Source organism: Oncorhynchus gorbuscha, linkage group LG17 (genome assembly GCF_021184085.1).
Source record: "Oncorhynchus gorbuscha isolate QuinsamMale2020 ecotype Even-year linkage group LG17, OgorEven_v1.0, whole genome shotgun sequence".
NCBI classification, from domain to species: domain Eukaryota; kingdom Metazoa; phylum Chordata; class Actinopteri; order Salmoniformes; family Salmonidae; genus Oncorhynchus; species Oncorhynchus gorbuscha.
The window spans coordinates 47,108,063-47,133,226 of NC_060189.1; the positions used below are offsets into that span (position 1 = coordinate 47,108,063).

Here is a 25,164-nt window from a genome sequence, read left to right on the forward strand (position 1 = left end):
TGTGCCACTCAGGAGGCCCTGATAGTTTACATTTTTAACAAAAGTTTTGCCTTGTTTTCTACATACGTACGGTGCTATCAATTCATCCAGAACGTTTTAAAAAAAAGAAGTCCATTAGCTGGTTAAAGCTTGGAAAACAAGGTAAGAAATAGATATGCCTGGGGTAGGTTGAGCGGTGAAGGCCGTGGCCCCTAAGCACATATGCAATCCCTTCCCACTATGTTCCATGCATCTTTCTACCATTTAATATCGGTTTGAATCAGGAAAAAAACACGTTTGAAATAAATGCAAAAAAGTGAATGAACCCATTTGCTTTTACAGTTTCTACTTTTAGCTCAATTAGCCTAAAAGAGTCTGATCTGGGATCAGGGTTTGACAGCCACTAATGATGCCTGGCATCAAGCAAAGCCAGTCATCTAATAGACTAAACTTACACACACACTCATCTTACGTAACCCTCCTTTTTTTGTTCTATTCCCTGTTCTCTTTCGTCTTTAACAACACCCCCTTGTCAAACCGACCTCCTGTCAAAACACAAAAATTCAAAAAAGCACTCACACACCGGAGTCATCTTATTGCATGTGTGTGGGAATAATGTGATTGCTTAAAAGAAAAAGACAAAACTCGCGCCACGCTCTTGCTCGTTTCACGTTTTTCATTCAAGCTCACGTGTCGGCCTCTTGGCCCTCGACAGGGCTTTTTTCAAAATGTCAAAACAACCATCTATTTTGCCCCCACCTTTCTTTTTTTCTTTCTTTGAGTCACTTAACCTCTATTGCTCTGCGCTTTCTCTATGTTGAGCCGTTGCCAAGGAAAAGCAACTTAAAACTTGCCACCTTCCAAAGTTTTCTAATGCTAGCCTTGACTCAGTGGAGGTCAGTTTATCAAAAAGTGGGTCTCGGTGGGTGCAATGTGGCTGCTTGTCGGGTCCCGTGTGAGTCTTCGAGAGGCTAGCACCTTGAATGTTAAGAACTGCCCCTTCCCTCAATCCCTCCTTTCTCTCCTTTCTTCACTTCCATTAGTGAGCGCAGGTCCCCTGTGAAAATGCCCCGAACCTTAACCTTGGAAACAACATATCGATTGCCACCTACTCCTCTGTTAAACATCCAGAGGAAGCCCACTCCGTGAGGCTAGAGCCATCTGTATCTCTTTCCTATACCCTTCTCTCCTCCTCTCACTCTGCGCTCCCCCTTTCTCTCCTCCTCTCACTCTGCGCTCCCCCTTTCTCTCCTCCTCTCACTCTGCGCTCCCCCTTTCTCTCCTCCTCTCACTCTGCGCTCCCCCTTTCTCTCCTCCTCTCACTCTGCGCTCCCCCTTTCTCTCCTCCTCTCACTCTGCGCTCCCCCTTTTCTCTCCTCCTCTCACTCTGCGCTCCCCCTTTCTCTCCTCCTCTCACTCTGCGCTCCCCCTTTCTCTCCTCCTCTCACTCTGCGCTCCCCGTTTCTCCTCCTCTCACTCTGCACTCCCCCTTTCTCTCCTCCTCTCACTCTGCGCTCCCCCTTTCTCTCCTCCTCTCACTCTGCGCTCCCCCTTTCTCTCCTCCTCTCACTCTGCGCTCCCCCTTTCTCTCCTCCTCTCACTCTGCGCTCCCCCTTTCTCTCCTCCTCTCACTCTGCGCTCCCCCTTTCTCTCCTCCTCTCACTCTGCGCTCCCCCTTTCTCTCCTCCTCTCACTCTGCGCTCCCCCTTTCTCTCCTCCTCTCACTCTGCGCTCCCCTTTCTCTCCTCCTCTCACTCTGCGCTCCCCCTCTCACTCTGCGCTCCCCCTTTCTCTCCTCCCTCTCACTCTGCGCTCCCCCTTTCTCTCCTCCTCTCACTCTGCGCTCCCCTTTCTCTCCTCCTCTCACTCTGCGCTCCCCCTTTCTCTCCTCCTCTCACTCTGCGCTCCCCCTTTCTCTCCTCCTCTCACTCTGCGCTCCCCTTTCTCTCCTCCTCTCACTCTGCGCTCCCCCTTTCTCTCCTCCTCTCACTCTGCGCTCCCCCTTTCTCTCCTCCTCTCACTCTGCGCTCCCCCTTTCTCTCCTCCTCTCACTCTGCGCTCCCCCTTTCTCTCCTCCTCTCACTCTGCGCTCCCCCTTTCTCTCCTCCTCTCACTCTGCGCTCCCCCTTTCTCTCCTCCTCTCACTCTGCGCTCCCCCTTTCTCTCCTCCTCTCACTCTGCGCTCCCCCTTTCTCTCCTCCTCTCACTCTGCGCTCCCCCTTTCTCTCCTCCTCTCACTCTGCGCTCCCCCTTTCTCTCCTCCTCTCACACAGCACTCCCTCTTTCTCTCCTCCTCTCTTTTTCTCTCTCCCTCCCAATCGCTCTCTCTGCCCTCTCTCCCTCTGCCGCCCCCCCCCCCCCCCTCTCTCTCTGTGTGTTCCCTTGGACATTCTTTTTACCCACACAGACACACCCAGTACTGAGATGAAGGACGCTGCCTGTGCCCAAACAAACTTGCCTACTGGCAAAGTTGCATACCAGAGTTTTCCTACTCTGTCTTCCTCACCATGTACCATTACTGTATGGGTTTTCTTTAATCATTGTTAAAACGTTGCTTTTAGAGTATAGTGATTCAGAGAGATATTTCATAATATATGCTTACTCTCTATTCAATGGCACTTCCCAATGCAATGGCGTGGCAACCAAATAATACAGCATGTTTAAAAAAAAAACAATAAATGTGAAAGAGCTGAGCCGGGCACCTCCAACGGGAGGTGCTAATACCAGGGTGGTGTTCAGTGGGGCGTACCGTCACAATCCCATTTTGCAACGGGGCAAAACACCAATTTCCGCTCTACTAAACAGGATCCAGGACACCCAGTGAGGGGATGCCTACCTGTGGGCAGAGGCTGTCGATCTGGGTGGCGGCCATGCGCACCAGCTTCACACCCTCCTCGTTGTTGGAGATGGAGCAGGCCAGGTTAGCCACCTGTAACGAGAGAGAGAGAGGACACAAAGACTTAGCTGTTAGACGGTAACAAACGTCAGACGAGGCATACGTTCTTCAATGGGTCTTTCAGGACGACGACAGGCTTTTAAATCATGTTCTTTCTCCCCCACGATGCACGTACCCTTGTTATTACCATGAGCGGTGGTCTGTTTAGCGTTCACCCGAAACCCTGCGCAATTTCCCCCCACTAACACTCGCACTGCTTTACCTCTTGTAATGTGTGCAGATAGTGACTCCTGAAGGAGGCCGTCTCCGCCACAGCCTTAACTCGTGTCTGTAGCTATCTGTTCCCGGAGGCAGGGGATTTAATGCTTGGCTAGTCAAGGAAATGTTGGGGCAAAATATGTACCGGGGTTTAGGCTTGCTCATCTGTTTGATTGGTATTTGTTATTCCCCTGTGTTGAGACCTGGTGAGTGTGTGGGTGAACCCCCCCCCCATCCCTCTCTTCGTTGCTCTATAATTTACCAAAAATATTTGAATTATTTAGATCACATATGGACTATAATGTGAGTTTTCCACTAGTCTATCTCAAGGGCATATTTTTCTGAGAAAGAGGGAGACATAAAGAAACTGAGAAAAAAAGAGAGAGATTGGCGCATAGAAAGACCAGCTTTCTTCTGTCCTACTGTGCTCACAGCACTGCTGTTAAGATGGTGGCAGGGTGAGGAGACTGTACTAAATTAATCCTTGTGAGTGGCAAACCCCCTCCGCCGCTCTCCACTCCTCTACCACCCTTCACGCCTTCCCTCTCTCTCTCTCCACTCCTCTACCACCCTTTACGCCTTCCCTCTCTCTCTCCACTCCTCTACCACCCTTTATGCCTTCCCTCTCTCTCTCCACTCCTCTACCACCCTTTATGCCTTCCCTCTCTCTCTCCACTCCTCTACCACCCTTTACGCCTTCCCTCTCTCTCTCCACTCCTCTACCACCCTTTATGCCTTCCCTCTCTCTCTCCACTCCTCTACCACCCTTTACGCCTTCCCTCTCTCTCTCCACTCCTCTACCACCCTTTATGCCTTCCCTCTCTCTCTCCACTCCTCTACCACCCTTTACGCCTTCCCTCTCTCTCTCCACTCCTCTACCACCCTTTACGCCTTCCCTCTCTCTCTCCACTCCTCTACCACCCTTTATGCCTTCCCTCTCTCTCTCCACTCCTCTACCACCCTTTACGCCTTCCCTCTCTCTCTCCCTCTCTCTCTCCACTCCTCTAACCACCCTTTACGCCTTCCCTCTCTCTCTCCCTCTCTCTCTCCACTCCTCTACCACCCTTTACGCCTTCCCTCTCTCTCTCCACTCCTCTAACCACCCTTTACGCCTTCCCTCTCTCTCTCCCTCTCTCTCTCCACTCCTCTACCACCCTTTACGCCTTCCCTCTCTCTCTCCCTCTCTCTCTCCACTCCTCTACCACCCTTTACGCCTTCCCTCTCTCTCTCCACTCCTCTAACCACCCTTTACGCCTTCCCTCTCTCTCTCCCTCTCTCTCTCCACTCCTCTACCACCCTTTACGCCTTCCCTCTCTCTCTCCACTCCTCTACCACCCTTTACGCCTTCCCTCTCTCTCTCCCTCTCTCTCTCCACTCCTCTACCACCCTTTACGCCTTCCCTCTCTCTCTCCACTCCTCTACCACCCTTTACGCCTTCCCTCTCTCTCTCCACTCCTCTACCACCCTTTACGCCTTCTCTCTCTCTCCACTCCTCTACCACCCTTTACGCCTTCCCTCTCTCTCTCCACTCCTCTACCACCCTTTACGCCTTCCCTCTCTCTCTCCACTCCTCTTACCACCCTTTACGCCTTCCCTCTCTCTCTCCACTCCTCTACCACCCTTTACGCCTTCCCTCTCTCTCTCCACTCCTCTACCACCCTTTACGCCTTCCCTCTCTCTCTCCACTCCTCTTACCACCCTTTACGCCTTCCCTCTCTCTCTCCACTCCTCTACCACCCTTTAAGCCTTCCCTCTCTCTCTCCACTCCTCTACCACCCTTTACGCCTTCCCTCTCTCTCTCCCTCTCTCTCTCCACTCCTCTAACCACCCTTTACGCCTTCCCTCTCTCTCTCCCTCTCTCTCTCCACTCCTCTACCACCCTTTACGCCTTCCCTCTCTCTCTCCACTCCTCTAACCACCCTTTACGCCTTCCCTCTCTCTCTCCCTCTCTCTCTCCACTCCTCTACCACCCTTTACGCCTTCCCTCTCTCTCTCCCTCTCTCTCTCCACTCCTCTACCACCCTTTACGCCTTCCCTGTCTCTCTCCACTCCTCTAACCACCCTTTACGCCTTCCCTCTCTCTCTCCCTCTCTCCTCCACTCTCTACCACCCTCCCTCCCTCTCTCTCTCCACTCCTCTACCACCCTTTACGCCTTCCCTCTCTCTCTCTCTCTCCACTCCTCTACCACCCTTTACGCCTTCCCTCTCTCTCTCCCACTCCTCTACCACCCTTTACTCTCTCTCTCCACCTCTACCACCCTTTACGCCTTCTCTCTCTCTCCACTCCTCTACCACCCTTTACGCCTTCCTCTCTCTCTCCACTCCTCTACCACCCTTTACGCCTTCTCTCTCTCTCCCTCTCTCCACCCTTTACGCTCCTCTCCACCCTTTACGCCTTCCCTCCCTCTCTCTCCCACTCCTCTTACCACCCTTTACGCCTTCCCTCTCTCTCTCCACTCCTCTACCACCCTTTACGCCTTCCCTCTCTCTCTCCACTCCTCTACCACCCTTTACGCCTTCCCTCTCTCTCTCCACTCCTCTTACCACCCTTTACGCCTTCCCTCTCTCTCTCCACTCCTCTACCACCCTTTAAGCCTTCCCTCTCTCTCTCCACTCCTCTACCACCCTTTACGCCTTCCCTCTCTCTCTCCCTCTCTCTCTCCACTCCTCTACCACCCTTTACGCCTTCCCTCTCTCTCTCCCTCTCTCTCTCCCTCTCTCCATCATTTCTGCAATAAATGATTATTCAGATCGCATACGCTCTTAGAATGAAAGGTGGAGTCTAGAACCTAAAAGGGATCTTCGGCTGTCCTCATTGGAGAACCCTTTGAGGAACCCTTTTGCTTCCAAATAGAACCCTTTGGGGTTCCATGTAGTCCCATTTCCACAGAGGGCTCAACATGGAACCAAAAGGCTTGTACCTAGAACCAAAAAGGGTTCTGCTATAGGGACTGCTATAGGTACCTTTTCTCTAAGACTGTAAGGACTATACATGTTCATTTTCCAATGGACTATCTCAAGGGTATATTTTTCTGAGAAAGATTGAGAAAGGTGAAAAATAATAAGAGAGAGAGATTGGGCTATAGAAAGAACAGGTCGACCAGCATTGTTTCTACTTCTACTCTGCTGGCAGCACTACTGCTAAGATGGTGGCAGGGTGAGAGACTGTACTAAATTAATCCAATGGCTGCTTTACAAAACATAATTACCCGGAAATGTCAGAAGGGTACATGGAGAACTCTGCGTTAATTTGCAAAAGAGCGGTGGCCATATTGCAGAGGCCTTCATACAATGGACTCCTTCCTTCTATCAGAACCAAATGGATAAGCCTAAATGGGCACCTGTAAGGTGGCAGTGTCATGTACGTAAAGAGTCTCAGTCATTAGTGGTGAAATACTCAGAGAGCCTTGAGGTTCATTACCGGAAAGCCTGAGTGTGCTTAAATCATTAGCCCGGCTTATTGGTGCAAAAAGGCGCTTCCTCCTACAATTAGGATGCCAGGTGGCCTTTCTGATGGAACACCTCTTCGGTTTAATTTACGCCTGTGTATGTACAGAGGTGTACACACTGTACTGGAGGCGCACCGTACGCATGTCACACACACACACTGTACTGGAGGCGCACCGTACGCATGTCACACACACACACTGTACTGGAGGCGCACCGTACGCATGTCACACACACACACTGTACTGGAGGCGCACCGTACGCATGTCACACACGCACACACACACACTGTACTGGATGCGCATCATACGCATGTCACACACACACACACACACACACACACACACACACACACACACACACACACACACACACACACACACACTGTACTGGAGGCGCACCGTACGCATGTCACACACACACACACACGCACACACACTGTACTGGAGGCGCACCGTACGCATGTCACACACACACACACACACACACACACACACACACACACACACACACACACACACACACACACACACACACACACACACACACACACACACACACACACACACACACACACACACACACACACACACACACACACACACACTGTACTGGAGGCGCACCGTACGCATGTCACACACACACGCACACTGTACAGGAGGCGCACCGTACGCATGTCACACACACACACATATACACACTGTACTGGAGGCGCACCGTACACATGTCACACACATCACATTCTCTACCTCACCGCGTTTACTTCACGCCATTTCCTTGCCATAACTGACAAATTCGGTGTAATCAATCTAATGTTCCCCCAAAATGAATTAGGTTGGCAACACTACGGGAAGACGTTGAAGCTAAAAAAAAGACATGGACGCCTGTTGGCGGCAGGTACTGCCAAGGCGTATCGACACGCTCCTTTTGCTCACATGTCACTTTTTGAGGCAAATTGAGGTAAATCAAATCTATGTTAGAAGATCCTCGCTCAAGGCCCTGTGTCTCCCTTTGCTAGCGACAGCTATGATTGACTCGATGGATTGCACTCCTTTGTGTGTGTGTGTGTGTGTGTGTGTGTGTGTGTGTGTGTGTGTGTGTGTGTGTGTGTGTGTGTGTGTGTGTGTGTGTGTGTGTGTGTGTGTGTGTGTGTGTGTGTGTGAACACTGTTTCAAAAGAAGCTACAGTATGTAAACAATGTTTCAACAAACTAAAAGCCTCTCATTGTATCATATTGGCACAGAGAGTACTGTACCTTTATACATAAATAAACCATATCTCTGTCCTATACCTCCAGTTAAACCACAACTCTATACCCTATCTCTGTCCTATACCTCCAGTTAAACCACAACTCTATACCCTATCTCTGTCCTATACCTCCAGTTAAACCACAACTCTATACCCTATCTCTGTCCTATACCTCCAGTTAAACCACAACTCTATAACCTATCTCTGTCCTATACCTCCAGTTAAACCACATCTCTATACCCTATCTCTGTCCTATACCTCCAGTTAAACCACAACTCTATACCCTATCTCTGTCCTATACCTCCAGTTAAACCACAACTCTATACCCTATCTCTGTCCTATACCTCCAGTTAAACCACATCTCTATACCCTATCTCTGTACTATACCACCAGTTAAACCACATCTCTATACCCTATCTCTGTCCTACACCACCAGATAAACCACATCTCTATACCCTATCTCTGTACTATACCACCAGTTAAACCACATCTCTATACCCTATCTCTGTCCTACACCACCAGATAAACCACATCTCTATACCCTATCTCTGTACTATACCACCAGTTAAACCACATCTCTATACCCTATCTCTGTACTATACCACCAGTTAAACCACATCTCTATACCCTATCTGTGTCCTACACCACCAGATAAACCACATCTCTATACCCTATCTCTGTCCTACACCACCAGATAAACCACATCTCTATACCCTATCTCTGTACTATACCACCAGTTAAACCACATCTCTATACCCTATCTCTGTCCTACACCACCAGATAAACCACATCTCTATACCCTATCTCTGTACTATACCACCAGTTAAACCACATCTCTATACCCTATCTCTGTCCTACACCACCAGATAAACCACATCTCTATACCCTATCTCTGTACTATACCACCAGTTAAACCACATCTCTATACCCTATCTCTGTCCTACACCACCAGATAAACCACATCTCTATACCCTATCTCTGTCCTACACCACCAGATAAACCACATCTCTATACCCTATCTCTGTACTATACCACCAGTTAAACCACATCTCTATACCCTATCTCTGTACTATACCACCAGATAAACCACATCTCTATACCCTATCTCTGTCCTACACCACCAGATAAACCACATCTCTATACCCTATCTCTGTACTATACCACCAGATAAACCACATCTCTATACCCTATCTCTGTACTATACCACCAGTTAAACCACATCTCTATACCCTATCTCTGTCCTACACCACCAGATAAACCACATCTCTATACCCTATCTCTGTACTATACCACCAGATAAACCACATCTCTATACCCTATCTCTGTACTATACCACCAGTTAAACCACATCTCTATACCCTATCTCTGTCCTACACCACCAGATAAACCACATCTCTATACCCTATCTCTGTCCTACACCTCCAGTTAAACCACATCTCTATACCCTATCTCTGTCCTATACCACCAGTTAAACCACATCTCTATACCCTATCTCTGTCCTACACCTCCAGTTAAACCACATCTCTATACCCTATCTCTGTCCTACACCACCAGATAAACCACATCTCTATACCCTATCTCTGTCCTACACCTCCAGTTAAACCACATCTCTATACCCTATCTCTGTCCTACACCTCCAGTTAAACCACATCTCTATACCCTATCTCTGTCCTACACCACCAGATAAACCACATCTCTATACCCTATCTCTGTCCTACACCTCCAGTTAAACCACATCTCTATACCCTATCTCTGTCCTATACCACCAGTTAAACCACATCTCTATACCCTATCTCTGTCCTACACCTCCAGTTAAACCACATCTCTATACCCTATCTCTGTCCTACACCTCCAGTTAAACCACATCTCTATACCCTATCTCTGTCCTATACCACCAGTTAAACCACATCTCTATACCCTATCTCTGTCCTACACCTCCAGTTAAACCACATCTCTATACCCTATCTCTGTCCTACACCACCAGATAAACCACATCTCTATACCCTATCTCTGTCCTACACCTCCAGTTAAACCACATCTCTATACCCTATCTCTGTCCTACACCTCCAGTTAAACCACATCTCTATACCCTATCTCTGTCCTACACCACCAGATAAACCACATCTCTATACCCTATCTCTGTCCTACACCTCCAGTTAAACCACATCTCTATACCCTATCTCTGTCCTATACCACCAGTTAAACCACATCTCTATACCCTATCTCTGTCCTATACCACCAGTTAAACCACATCTCTATACCCTATCTCTGTCCTACACCTCCAGTTAAACCACATCTCTATACCCTATCTCTGTCCTATACCACCAGTTAAACCACATCTCTATACCCTATCTCTGTCCTATACCACCAGTTAAACCACATCTCTATACCCTATCTCTGTCCTACACCTCCAGTTAAACCACATCTCTATACCCTATCTCTGTCCTACACCACCAGATAAACCACATCTCTATACCCTATCTCTGTCCTACACCTCCAGTTAAACCACATCTCTATACCCTATCTCTGTCCTACACCTCCAGTTAAACCACATCTCTATACCCTATCTCTGTCCTACACCACCAGATAAACCACATCTCTATACCCTATCTCTGTCCTACACCTCCAGTTAAACCACATCTCTATACCCTATCTCTGTCCTATACCACCAGTTAAACCACATCTCTATACCCTATCTCTGTCCTATACCACCAGTTAAACCACATCTCTATACCCTATCTCTGTCCTACACCTCCAGTTAAACCACATCTCTATACCCTATCTCTGTCCTATACCACCAGTTAAACCACATCTCTATACCCTATCTCTGTCCTATACCACCAGTTAAACCACATCTCTATACCCTATCTCTGTCCTACACCTCCAGTTAAACCACATCTCTATACCCTATCTCTGTCCTATACCACCAGTTAAACCACATCTCTATACCCTATCTCTGTCCTATACCACCAGTTAAACCACATCTCTATACCCTATCTCTGTCCTACACCTCCAGTTAAACCACATCTCTATACCCTATCTCTGTCCTATACCACCAGTTAAACCACATCTCTATACCCTATCTCTGTCCTATACCACCAGTTAAACCACATCTCTATACCCTATCTCTGTCCTATACCACCAGTTAAACCACATCTCTATACCCTATCTCTGTCCTACACCTCCAGTTAAACCACATCTCTATACCCTATCTCTGTCCTACACCACCAGATAAACCACATCTCTATACCCTATCTCTGTCCTACACCTCCAGTTAAACCACATCTCTATACCCTATCTCTGTCCTACACCTCCAGTTAAACCACATCTCTATACCCTATCTCTGTCCTACACCACCAGATAAACCACATCTCTATACCCTATCTCTGTCCTACACCTCCAGTTAAACCACATCTCTATACCCTATCTCTGCCCTACACCTCCAGTTAAACCACATCTCTATACCCTATCTCTGTCCTACACCTCCAGTTAAACCACATCTCTATACCCTATCTCTGTCCTACACCACCAGATAAACCACATCTCTATACCCTATCTCTGTCCTACACCTCCAGTTAAACCACATCTCTATACCCTATCTCTGTCCTATACCACCAGTTAAACCACATCTCTATACCCTATCTCTGTCCTACACCTCCAGTTAAACCACATCTCTATACCCTATCTCTGTCCTACACCACCAGATAAACCACATCTCTATACCCTATCTCTGTCCTACACCTCCAGTTAAACCACATCTCTATACCCTATCTCTGTCCTACACCTCCAGTTAAACCACATCTCTATACCCTATCTCTGTCCTACACCACCAGATAAACCACATCTCTATACCCTATCTCTGTCCTACACCTCCAGTTAAACCACATCTCTATACCCTATCTCTGTCCTATACCACCAGTTAAACCACATCTCTATACCCTATCTCTGTCCTACACCTCCAGTTAAACCACATCTCTAAACCCTATCTCTGTCCTACACCTCCAGTTAAACCACATCTCTATACCCTATCTCTGTCCTATACCACCAGTTAAACCACATCTCTATACCCTTTCTCTGTCCTACACCTCCAGTTAAACCACATCTCTATACCCTATCTCTGTCCTACACCACCAGATAAACCACATCTCTATACCCTATCTCTGTCCTACACCTCCAGTTAAACCAGTTAAACCACCACATCTCTATACCCTATCTCTGTCCTACACCTCCAGTTAAACCACATCTCTATACCCTATCTCTGTCCTACACCACCAGATAAACCACATCTCTATACCCTATCTCTGTCCTACACCTCCAGTTAAACCACATCTCTATACCCTATCTCTGTCCTATACCTCCAGTTAAACCACATCTCTATACCCTATCTCTGTCCTACACCTCCAGTTAAACCACATCTCTATACCCTATCTCTGTCCTATACCACCAGTTAAACCACATCTCTATACCCTATCTCTGTCCTATACCACCAGTTAAACCACATCTCTATACCCTATCTCTGTCCTATACCACCAGTTAAACCACATCTCTATACCCTATCTCTGTCCTACACCTCCAGTTAAACCACATCTCTATACCCTATCTCTGTCCTACACCACCAGATAAACCACATCTCTATACCCTATCTCTGTCCTACACCTCCAGTTAAACCACATCTCTATACCCTATCTCTGTCCTACACCACCAGTTAAACCACATCTCTATACCCTATCTCTGTCCTACACCTCCAGTTAAACCACATCTCTATACCCTATCTCTGTCCTATACCACCAGTTAAACCACATCTCTATAACCTATCTCTGTCCTACACCACCAGTTAAACCACATCTCTATACCCTATCTCTGTCCTACACCTCCAGTTAAACCACATCTCTATACCCTATCTCTGTCCTATACCACCAGTTAAACCACATCTCTATACCCTATCTCTGTCCTATACCACCAGTTAAACCACATCTCTATACCCTATCTCTGTCCTACACCTCCAGTTAAACCACATCTCTATACCCTATCTCTGTCCTATACCACCAGTTAAACCACATCTCTATACCCTATCTCTGTCCTATACCACCAGTTAAACCACATCTCTATACCCTATCTCTGTCCTACACCTCCAGTTAAACCACATCTCTATACCCTATCTCTGTCCTATACCACCAGTTAAACCACATCTCTATACCCTATCTCTGTCCTATACCACCAGTTAAACCACATCTCTATACCCTATCTCTGTCCTATACCACCAGTTAAACCACATCTCTATACCCTATCTCTGTCCTACACCTCCAGTTAAACCACATCTCTATACCCTATCTCTGTCCTACACCACCAGATAAACCACATCTCTATACCCTATCTCTGTCCTACACCTCCAGTTAAACCACATCTCTATACCCTATCTCTGTCCTACACCTCCAGTTAAACCACATCTCTATACCCTATCTCTGTCCTACACCACCAGATAAACCACATCTCTATACCCTATCTCTGTCCTACACCTCCAGTTAAACCACATCTCTATACCCTATCTCTGCCCTACACCTCCAGTTAAACCACATCTCTATACCCTATCTCTGTCCTACACCTCCAGTTAAACCACATCTCTATACCCTATCTCTGTCCTACACCACCAGATAAACCACATCTCTATACCCTATCTCTGTCCTACACCTCCAGTTAAACCACATCTCTATACCCTATCTCTGTCCTATACCACCAGTTAAACCACATCTCTATACCCTATCTCTGTCCTACACCTCCAGTTAAACCACATCTCTATACCCTATCTCTGTCCTACACCACCAGATAAACCACATCTCTATACCCTATCTCTGTCCTACACCTCCAGTTAAACCACATCTCTATACCCTATCTCTGTCCTACACCTCCAGTTAAACCACATCTCTATACCCTATCTCTGTCCTACACCACCAGATAAACCACATCTCTATACCCTATCTCTGTCCTACACCTCCAGTTAAACCACATCTCTATACCCTATCTCTGTCCTATACCACCAGTTAAACCACATCTCTATACCCTATCTCTGTCCTATACCACCAGTTAAACCACATCTCTATACCCTATCTCTGTCCTACACCTCCAGTTAAACCACATCTCTATACCCTATCTCTGTCCTATACCACCAGTTAAACCACATCTCTATACCCTATCTCTGTCCTATACCACCAGTTAAACCACATCTCTATACCCTATCTCTGTCCTACACCTCCAGTTAAACCACATCTCTATACCCTATCTCTGTCCTATACCACCAGTTAAACCACATCTCTATACCCTATCTCTGTCCTATACCACCAGTTAAACCACATCTCTATACCCTATCTCTGTCCTACACCTCCAGTTAAACCACATCTCTATACCCTATCTCTGTCCTATACCACCAGTTAAACCACATCTCTATACCCTATCTCTGTCCTATACCACCAGTTAAACCACATCTCTATACCCTATCTCTGTCCTATACCACCAGTTAAACCACATCTCTATACCCTATCTCTGTCCTACACCTCCAGTTAAACCACATCTCTATACCCTATCTCTGTCCTACACCACCAGATAAACCACATCTCTATACCCTATCTCTGTCCTACACCTCCAGTTAAACCACATCTCTATACCCTATCTCTGTCCTACACCACCAGTTAAACCACATCTCTCTATACCCTATCTCTGTACTACACCACCAGTACCCTATCTCTGTACTACACCACCAGTTAAACCACATCTCTATACCCTATCTCTGTCCTACACCTCCAGTTAAACCACATCTCTATACCCTATCTCTGTCCTACACCTCCAGTTAAACCACATCTCTATACCCTATCTCTGTCCTACACCTCCAGTTAAACCACATCTCTATACCCTATCTCTGTCCTACACCTCCAGTTAAACCACATCTCTATACCCTATCTCTGTCCTACACCTCCAGTTAAACCACATCTCTATACCCTATCTCTGTCCTACACCTCCAGTTAAACCACATCTCTATACCCTATCTCTGTCCTACACCTCCAGTTAAACCACATCTCTATACCCTATCTCTGTCCTACACCTCCAGTTAAACCACATCTCTATACCCTATCTCTGTCCTATACCTCCAGTTAAACCACATCTCTATACCCTATCTCTGTCCTACACCTCCAGATAAACCACATCTCTATACCCTATCTCTGTCCTATACCTCCAGTTAAACCACATCTCTATACCCTATCTCTGTCCTACACCTCCAGTTAAACCACATCTCTATACCCTATCTCTGTCCTACACCTCCAGATAAACCACATCTCTATACCCTATCTCTGTCCTACACCTCCAGTTAAACCACATCTCTATACCCTATCTCTGTCCTACACCTCCAGTTAAACCACATCTCTATACCCTATCTCTGTCCTACACCTCCAGTTAAACCACATCTCTATACCCTATCTCTGTCCTACACCTCCAGTTAAACCACATCTCTATACCCTATCTCTGTACTATACCACCAGTTAAACCACATCTCTATACCCTATCTCTGTCCTACACCTCCAGTTAAACCACATCTCTATACCCTATCTCTGTCCTACACCTCCAGTTAAACCACATCTCTATACCCTATCTCTGTCCTACACCTCCAGTTAAACCACATCTCTATACCCTATCTCTGTCCTACACCTCCCGTTAAACCACATCTCTATACCCTATCCTATCTCTGTCCTACACCTCCAGTTAAACCACATCTCTATACCCTATCTCTGTCCTACACCTCCAGTTAAACCACATCTCTATACCCTATCTCTGTCCTACACCTCCAGTTAAACCACATCTCTATACCCTATCTCTGTCCTACACCTCCAGTTAAACCACATACGGTGCCTGTCGAATGTCTACAGCCCACTTGGATTTCTTAACATTTTATTGTGTTACAAAGTGGGATTAAAACAGGTTTGATTGTCTTTTTTTTGGTCAACGATTTACACAATATACTCTGTAATCTCAAAGTGGAGGAAAAAAAATCAACTTTAAAAAAAAAGATGAATGAAAAATAAAACACTAATATACAGTACCTTGACTAGACACGTTTTCACCCCCCTGAGTCAATGAGTCAATGCACGTTAGAAACACCTGTGGCAGTGACTCCAGCTGTGAGTCTTACTGGATAAGTCAGAGCTTTGCACACATATATTGCAATCGCCACCATGCTTGAAAATAAGGAGGCAGTTACTCCGTAATGTGTTGTGTCGGATTTGCGCCAAACATAAGGTGTTGCATTTAGGCCAATAAGTGTTTGTTTTTTCTTTCTGTATTACTTTAGTGCGTTGTTGCATCTAGGATGCATGTTTTGGAATATTTGTATTCTTCTTTTCACTTCATCATTAAGGTCATATTTTTTCCACGTCCCGCAGCTCATCAGTTCAGAAGGACGACTTTATCTCTGATGTTTCTAGGTGGTTTATAGTATCCATCATCCAAAGCATAATTGTTAACTCGACAAACGCTTAAAGATATATTCAATGTCTGATTTGTTACTGTTACGCATCTTCCAATCACTGCCCTTCCCTATGAAGCTTTCGAAAAGGTCCCTGGCCTTTGTAGCTGAATCTGTGCTTGAAATTCAAGACTTGACAGGGGGACTTTACAGATGATGTATGTATGTGGGACAGAGGACGGGGTAGTCATTCAGAAATCATGTCAACCCCTATTATGTCACGGAGATTCCATATCATTTATCGAGGCGGGTTTCGTGGACACAGATTAAACCTAATCCTAGACTAAATTGCACTTTTAAACTGGATTAACTGAAATGGCATTTCTCAGACATGGTTTAAAATAGTCAGATTTCCAGAAGGATGATTAGATTTAATCTAGATCTAAGAGAAGACTTAAGTTAAACCTGGCCAGAGACAGGATTAACATCAGATTAATGGATGTTGGCCTCCAGGATGAACTTGGCAATGAGAGAAACTGAATTACCTGGACTATTTCATTGATGATCAAAGATCACCACCAAGGCCCGACAAAAGGACAGTATAGACCGGAGCAAGCCGCTGATTTTGATCAAATCAATTTCTGTGACCGTTTCCGTATGTACAAAGAAAATGACATTTTTGTTTGCTTGAGCCAAGGCTTTCATCAAGCATTTCGCGTCACTCGCAATAACATCTGCTAACCATGTGTCTGTGACCAATAACATGACGTAATGACACTACATAAAGTGTAGCGTTACACGTGCAACACAGCATTCCTAACTAAGCCCACAATGTCTGCTGTGTGGATCGAGCAGTCAACAAGTCAAGCAGTCATTTGAAAGAGTAAGACATTTCAGCAAGACAAAAGGCGAAACCCATTAACGCCAAGATAATGGAATTAATTGCCCTTGACAATCAACCGTTCTCTGTCGTGGGTGTTGTTGGCTTTCGCCAAATAGTCGAGCACCGGTACACACTACCAAGTGCACTATTTTACAGATGTTGCCCTACCGGAGTTGCACAGTAATTGCGTCACTGCTATTAGCTTCACGACTGACATTTGGACCAGCAAAGTCAGCCCCATGAGCATGCCGAGTCTGACGGCACAGTGGGTCGTGGAGGATTTGGTACTGAGGAAAGTCATATTGCTCATGAATGTGCTGGTTGTTCTACCGCTGCTACCTTTTCATTAGAGAACATGTTTGAAACTTGGAAACACACTAGCTACCTCCATTCAAACAACTGACTGGAGAAATAAGCTCACCAACTGCGCCTGCAGCAAACGTGATACCCGTCTGTCACGGCACTGAAATGCCTGCTCGCCACCATGCTCGATGCTATGTACTGCACAAGGACCGCTACTTCGAGGCAGACAAGAAACAGGGTTTACGTGAAATGTTACAGACACAGATGGACAAGATGGAAATGGACACAGTGACAGTGAGCACCGAGGAAGAGGACCCACGACAGAAGAGGCCTCGGACGGAGCAGGAAACTTCACTGCTTGACGCGCATGATGAAATCCTGGTTGAGAATAAAACGACTGAACAAATTAACAAAACAGCACCGCAAGTAAGTAAAAGAAATAGGTTTTGATGATGTTTTACTGGTAATGGGGACATACATAAATGCCAATAAAATAACTTTTTGGTCAGTGTAGTGTATGTAACCTTTACTTAACTTGGCAAGTCAGTTAAGAACAAATTCCTATTTCCAATGACGGCCTACCCCAGCCAAACCCACACGACGCTGGGCCAATTGTGCGCCGCCCTATGCGACTCCCAATCATGGCCGGATGTGATACAGCCTGGATTGAAACCAGGGGCTGCAGTGATGCCTCTTGCACTGAGATGCAGTGCCTTAGATCGCTGCATGCAGGTGTGTGTGTTCACTATTTAACTGTATTAACTGTATTTAACTGTATTTAACTGTATTTAACTGTATTAGAATGCTTAAAAGGCTGCAAAATTGTTTTATATCGGTTATTGGTATCGTTTTTTTTTTGTCAAGGATATCCGGATATCTGTATCGGCCAAAAATGTAATATCGGTGCATCACTATTTGTTGTGAGAAGGATAGCTCAAGTGATAGACGCAAACAATAGCCATGGATTGGTGACAAAAAAGGTTCTTAATTCACAAATGGACATTTCGGAATCCCGAACTGGTGCTGGTTTTCAGAAGAACATTGGTACTGTTGCCGCGTCGCGTTTCTCTCCTCCTCCCTTCATAGCCGACTCAACATGAAGGATTTGCGTCTTCATATCATGCTCTTCTTTTAAATTCACTAGTTTGCGCTTATGAAATTCCATGGCCAGTTTCCCACGGCTGCTCAGCCTCTTCGTCTCAGTCCTCTGGCCCGGGTCAGTGACACAACCTTCTCTCCTGGCTGCTGCAGAGGTAGAGGGCTGATCTTGATCCGGTCTTATTATCCAAGCCTCCAAGCCTCTAGGAAATGATTCAATTGCTACATCAGAGAGCATTATTTCGTCAAGAGTTGAGTTCCTTCCATGATTTGTATTTATGGGAGTTCAAGAGTTGACTGACAAGATGACATATTCCCTGCAGTCCGGGGATGACACATGTTGAATGAATGTGTCCTACGAATTGAAATGTTCAAATGGTCCCCATTGGGGATACCTTCCAGGGGTTGCTGGCTATTACTTATCCCGGGTCAACAAGTCCCCCTGCTCATCTGTCTCTGGTCTTACTCGGGGTCTGCCACCAGTCTTGAAACACTCACTACGAGCAACAGCATTTGTCTTCTTAAAGTAGATGTCTATGTTTTTCCACAGGGTCTTAGAAAGACAAGACAACATATAAATACTATGAGTAATTATGTATGATATTATGTGTGTAACATTTCTGTCACACAAATACATTTCGAACGCCTTTACGTTGTGTTACAGAAGAATACAGACATTTTAAAGTGACTCTGATTTGTAAAAGTTGGCCAACAATAAATACAGTACCTGAAGTTGTTGTAGCGTCCTCTTATTTAGTTGAATTCGTTAAAAAAACGGTAGGCCAGGCCTTCTTTTTTCTTGTTTTCTGTTGATGAATCATGCTGTTTGTTCTCGATAGTTGGGGGGTTTGACACAATTTGCTTCAAGAGAGTCACTGAAATTCTCTGAATGTTTTCTTTGACCTCCGTCCATTGTTTGGTTTAGGTGACTTGATCCAATTCCACACAATTCTTATGTATTAGTGTCCCATCCCTGTTTTTTGAAGCATCCTCAGTTCAGGACTAAGTGCATATCATTAATCTACACTGAACAAAAATATAAACGCAACATGTAAAGTGCTGGTCCCATGTTTCATGAGCTGAAATAAATGTTCCATATGAAATGTTCCATATGCACAAAAAGCTTATTTCTCAAAAATGTTCTGTGCAAATTTGTTTACATCTCTCTTAGTGAGAATTTCTCCTTCGCCAAGATAATCCATGCAACCTGACAGATATGGCTTATCAAGAAGCTGATTAAACAGCATGATTATTACACAGGTGCACCTTGTGCTGGGGACAATAAAAGGCCACTCTAAAATGTGCAGTATTGTCACACAACACAATACCACAGATGTATCAAGTTGAGGGAGCGTGCAATTGGCATGCTGACTGCATGCTGACTGCAGGAATGTCCACCAGAGCTGTTTCCATATCATTCTCTACCATAAGCCACCTCCAATGTTGTTTTAAAGAATTTGGCGTCGTGTCAGAATTTGACGTCCAACCGACTTCACAGCCGTAGACGATGTGTATGGCGTCGTGTCAGCAAGCGGTTTGCTGATGTCAACGTTGTGCACAGAGTGCCCCATGGTGGCGGTGGGATTATGGTATGGGAAGGCATAAACTACAGACATGCACAACAATATCTTTCTTTTCACTTTGACACTATGGAGAATTTTCTGTAGATCAATCACAAAAAAAATACAATTTTCACAATTTTCACAAAACAAATTAAAGGGAGTGTATACTTTCTATAGGTGCTGCAGCTGACCCATCTGAGGCTGTGGGCCAGAGACCCTTCCAAATGCTGGCCCTCCGCTCGGCTGGCCCTGTATGTCCTGTCTGTTTCTGCCTCTCTGTCTCTCTCTACGACCCCAAACTACTGTGAACTGGACCTGGGCCAACACGCCATGTCCGGCCAAACGAATAATTACAACTATCTAAAGAAGGCTGTGGGCCAGAGGCCCTTTCAATTGCTGGCCCTCCACTCGGCTGGCCCTGTATGTCCTGTCTGTTTCTGCCTCGGTCTCTCCCTGTCTCTCTGGCTCTGTCTCTCTCTGCGACCCCAAAACACAGCGAGCTGGACCTGGGCCAACACGCCGTGTCCGGCCAAAACAAATCATTACAATTATCTAAAGATGCAAGTGTGTGTGGGTGGGAGAAAGAGAGAGAGAGAGAAAGATAGATAACTATTGATTTTGGCTCTCATAATCACTTCAATTCTAATTTGATGAAGGCTCCCTTCCCTGCATGCAGTTGGGAATCTACATTGTGGGTATTCTCACGTACGCTGTCTCAATACCACAGTACTCACACTACCCAGTACAGTACTGAACGCCTTAGAGCATTTTGAATCACTGCTATCAAAACCTAAGCATGGAAGGTGATAACTCATTGGAACTCTTATTGTGATCAAGCTTAAGCTTGACTATATCCAGATTGTATCACAACCGGCCGTGATTGGAAGTCCCATAGGGTGGCGCACAATTGGCACAGCGTCATCCGGGTTTGGCCGGTGTAGGCCGTCATTGGAAATAAGGATTTGTTCTTAACTGACTTGACTAGTTAAATAAAGGTTAAATAAAAAAATAAAAAATAAGCAACTAACGTGTGCAGATAAATATTCACAAAGCATCTCAGGGTAGCAGTGCTGATCTAGGTTCAACAATGCCTTTTAAGCATTATGAATAAGAGGGAGGGCCATGAATGTAGTTGATTTCTTGAGTACTAGAATGGATGTCAAAGCCTGTTCTTTAACCAGAGATTAAAACAACAAAAAATGTAAATACTGTAAAACTATTTGATGGAAAGTTCTTTGTGGCTGACCGACTGGGCAAGGGAAATGTTGTCTTGAAGACAACATTCATTTGCTTGGACTCTAGTGTTCCATTTGTACATGTGCATTTGCGGAGCACAAAAAAAAACAAGCCAGACATCACACTGTTTTTCTCCCTAAATACCATTTCCCCTCTGTGTCTCATTCACTCTATTGCATTCTGACCACTCCCTCCACACACTCGTTCTGAGGGCACACACAAGCTCCTGTTAGGCTTACATAAAATAAATGGCTATAAAAGAGTATCTAACTGATGGGATATCTATTTTTCTACTTTGCTAACTGCTAGATTATCACGGAGGCCTCCCACTAAACACTGACTCTCTCCACACTGCTCTCATCCTTCTAGAAACGGCTTTGATACTGACAACCATCAGATCCTCCTCTCCACCCTCTCCGAGTTGGGCATCTCCGCCTACTTGCGTCCTACCTGACAGGTTTTTCCTACCAGGTGGCGTGGCAAATCTGTCTCCTCACCACTTTGCTCTCACCACTGGTGTCCCCCAGGGCTCTGTTCTAGGCCCTCTCCTATTCTCGATTACACCAAGTCACTTGGCTCTGTCATAACCTCACATGGTCTCTCCTATCATTGCTATGCAGACACACAATTAATCTTCTCCTTTTATTCTGATGACCAGGTGGCGAATCGCATCTCTTATTGCATGTCTGGCAGACATATCAGTGTGGATGACGGATCACCACCTCAAGCTGAACTTGGCAAGACGGAGCTGCTCTTCCTCCCGGGGAAGGACTGCCCAACCATGATCTCGCCATCACGGTTGACAACTCCATTGTGTCCTCCTCCCAGAGCGCTAAGAACCTTGGCGTGATCCTGGACAACAAACTGTCGTTCTCAACTAACATCAAGGCGGTGGCCCGTTCCTGTAGGTTCATGCTCTACAACATCCTAAACGACCCTGCCTCACACAGGAACCGCAGGTCCTAATCCAGGCACTTGTCATCTCCCATCTGGATTACTGCAACTCGCTGTTGGCTGGGCTCCCTGCCTGTGCCATTAAACCCCTACAACTCATCCAGAACACCGCAGTGTCTGGTGTTCAACCTTCCCAAGTTCTCTCAGAGCCTCTCCGCTCTCTCCACTGGCTTCCAGTTGAAGTCGCATCCGCTACAAGACCATGGGCTTGCCTACGGAGCTGTGAGGGGAACGGCACCTCAGTACCTCCAGGCTCTGATCAGGCCCTACACCCAAATAAGGGCACTGCGTTCATCCACCTCTGGCCTGCTCGCCTCCCTACCACTGAGGAAGTACAGTTCCCGCTCAGCTCAGTCAAAACTGTTCTGCTCTGGCTCCCCAATGGTGGAACAAACTCCCTCACAACGCCAGGACAGCGGATAAATCACCACCTTCCGGAGACACCTGGGGAAACCCCACCTCTTTAAGGAATACCTAGGATAGGATAAAGTAATCCTTCTCACCCCCCCCCCCCCCTTAAAATATTTAGATGCACTATTGTAAAGTGGTTGTTCCACTGGATGTCATAAGACAATGCACCAATTTGTAAGATGGCAGCTCTGGATAAGTTTGTAAATGACTTAAATGTAATGTAAATGTAGATCCATTTAGAATTGGTTAAACCCAGGCTATAACCTCCCACTAAACACTGACAGGTACCACACTGTACATTTGTAAAAACAGTTTGATACAGACAAAAAGTGTATTTCCGTCATAATCATTAAGCATATGCCTACTCACCAAACAGATTTTTCGCCAAATTGAGCCCCGTTTCAAATGATCACACTTTGTGAATAACTGTTCAAGGCACGAGATGCACATCACCTCAGATTAGAAAATGTTTTAATTTGGAAAAATATTATGTTCCATTTTATTCTGCTATATTACATCATGTTTTTCTAAACTTTTTTTGACTGAATATTTATGGGGTAATTTAGCAATTAGGATGTGTTATCTGTAATGGTTATGATAAATTAGGCATTGTTGCGATCTGTAGGCATACGTTTTGTCCAGTGTGAGTACTCGAACAGTCAGAAAAGGTCAAATGCCCAACCTTACAGCACTCCTGATTAAATCAGCACTCATTGCTTTATTTGGAAGCTCAATGGGGCCTTTACACACGGGGGGCAGTGCCCAGAGAAGTAAACGAGGATCTGTCTCTCTTTTCCCCCCTTCAGCCAGCCTAAACCCCCTGCCTCCTCCACCCCACCCGGCCTCCAATCCCTAGCTTTGCAAGGAGGCAAGATAAATCACACACCTCCTCTCCCTCGCTCTCTGGAACAATTCATGGACTTCATGCCAGCCAAAGTGATGGGTTTAAGCAGGATTCAGAGCCTCTGGATAGAGGGATGAGGCAGGAAGTGAGGAAAGAAAGGAGGAGGGAGAGAGGTAGGTGGAGGAGAGGGTGACGTTGAGTTATGTCACCCCAAACGGAAGCACTCTGTTCTATTAAAAGACCTTCAACTAGACGTTTACTTGTTGAAGGGTGGGCTGGGAGCGTGGGTCCAGGGGGTTAGTGACAGGGGGTCTGTCCCTACCCTGTAAACACACACACACAATCTCCGAATCCTGATAAATCTCCATGTCAACACGAATGGGGGAGAACACTCGACGAGGGAATAGTACAGTATACAACACACGACCTGCTAAGTGCAGCCCCAGCACCACCCCTCTCTCCCCTTTCACCCACCCATTAAGAGGGGGAGAGATGCAAGACATATGGGCCTCCTTCCTGGAGAGATGGCAGCTTAGTGTTTGTTTAAATAATGTGGTGTCAACTCCCTCTGGTAGCCTTGTGCACGATAGGCTGGTGAGCAGGAGAAATGAGTGGCTGATGGCATGTGCACTCGGAAAGTGTTCAGCGGTATTCTGAAGTCAACGCTGTGAACAGAGGTGGCGGTGGGGTTATGGGATGGGCAGGCATAAGCTACGGACAATAGAGGTGGCGGTGGGGTTGTGGTATGGGCAGGCATAAGCTACGGACAATAGAGGTGGCGGTGGGGTTGTGGGATGGGCAGGCATAAGCTACGGACAACAGAGGTGGCGGTGGGGTTATGGGATGGGCAGGCATAAGCTACGGACAACAGAGGTGGCGGTGGGGTTATGGGATGGGCAGGCATAAGCTACGGACAACAGAGGTGGCGGTGGGGTTGTGGTATGGGCAGGCATAAGCTACGGACAACAGAGGTGGCGGTGGGGTTATGGTATGGGCAGGCATAAGCTACGGACAACAGAGGTGGCGGTGGGGTTGTGGTATGGGCAGGCATAAGCTACGGACAACAGAGGTGGCGGTGGGGTTATGGTATGGGCAGGCATAAGCTACGGACAACAGAGGTGGCGGTGGGGTTGTGGTATGGGCAGGCATAAGCTACGGACAACAGAGGTCAGTAGTCCAGAGCGGAGTCTGAAAGGTACAGAACGAAAGGTACAGAACAGGTGTGGCATATCAAGAAGCTGATTAAACCACATTATCATTATACAGGTGCACCTTGTGCTTGGGACAATAAAAGGCTACAATAAAATGCAGTTGTCACACAACACAATGCCACAGATGTCTCAAGTTGAGGGAGCATGCGGTTGGGAACCGTATTTAGGTAGCCTGAATGTCGCTTTGTAATTCGGGGGTGTTTGTTCCTGTCTCTGTGTTGTAGTCACCAGATAGGCTGTAATTAGTTTCACGTTCCGTTCTGTTGTTTTTGTATTTAGATTCAGTTTTTTCATGTACCGCGTTTTCATTCATTAAAGGCATGAGTAACCTACACGCTGCATTTCGGTCCTACTCTCTTCATTCAACAGACGAACGCTGTTGCAG

At 46.3% G+C, this 25,164-nt stretch overlaps 1 protein-coding gene across 3 annotated transcripts in view; it reads right to left on the reverse strand.

Moving 5' to 3' along the window:
- The window catches only part of LOC124001287 (catenin alpha-2), a 724,530-nt gene that overhangs the window by 75,354 nt on the left and 624,012 nt on the right, over nucleotides 1-25,164 (reverse strand). For all 3 annotated transcript variants that reach the window (XM_046307950.1, XM_046307952.1, XM_046307951.1), the window contains exon 10: nucleotides 2,816-2,908. In XM_046307950.1, coding sequence (XP_046163906.1) covers nucleotides 2,816-2,908 — 93 coding nt within the window. The remainder of the gene's footprint in view (nucleotides 1-2,815; nucleotides 2,909-25,164) is intronic.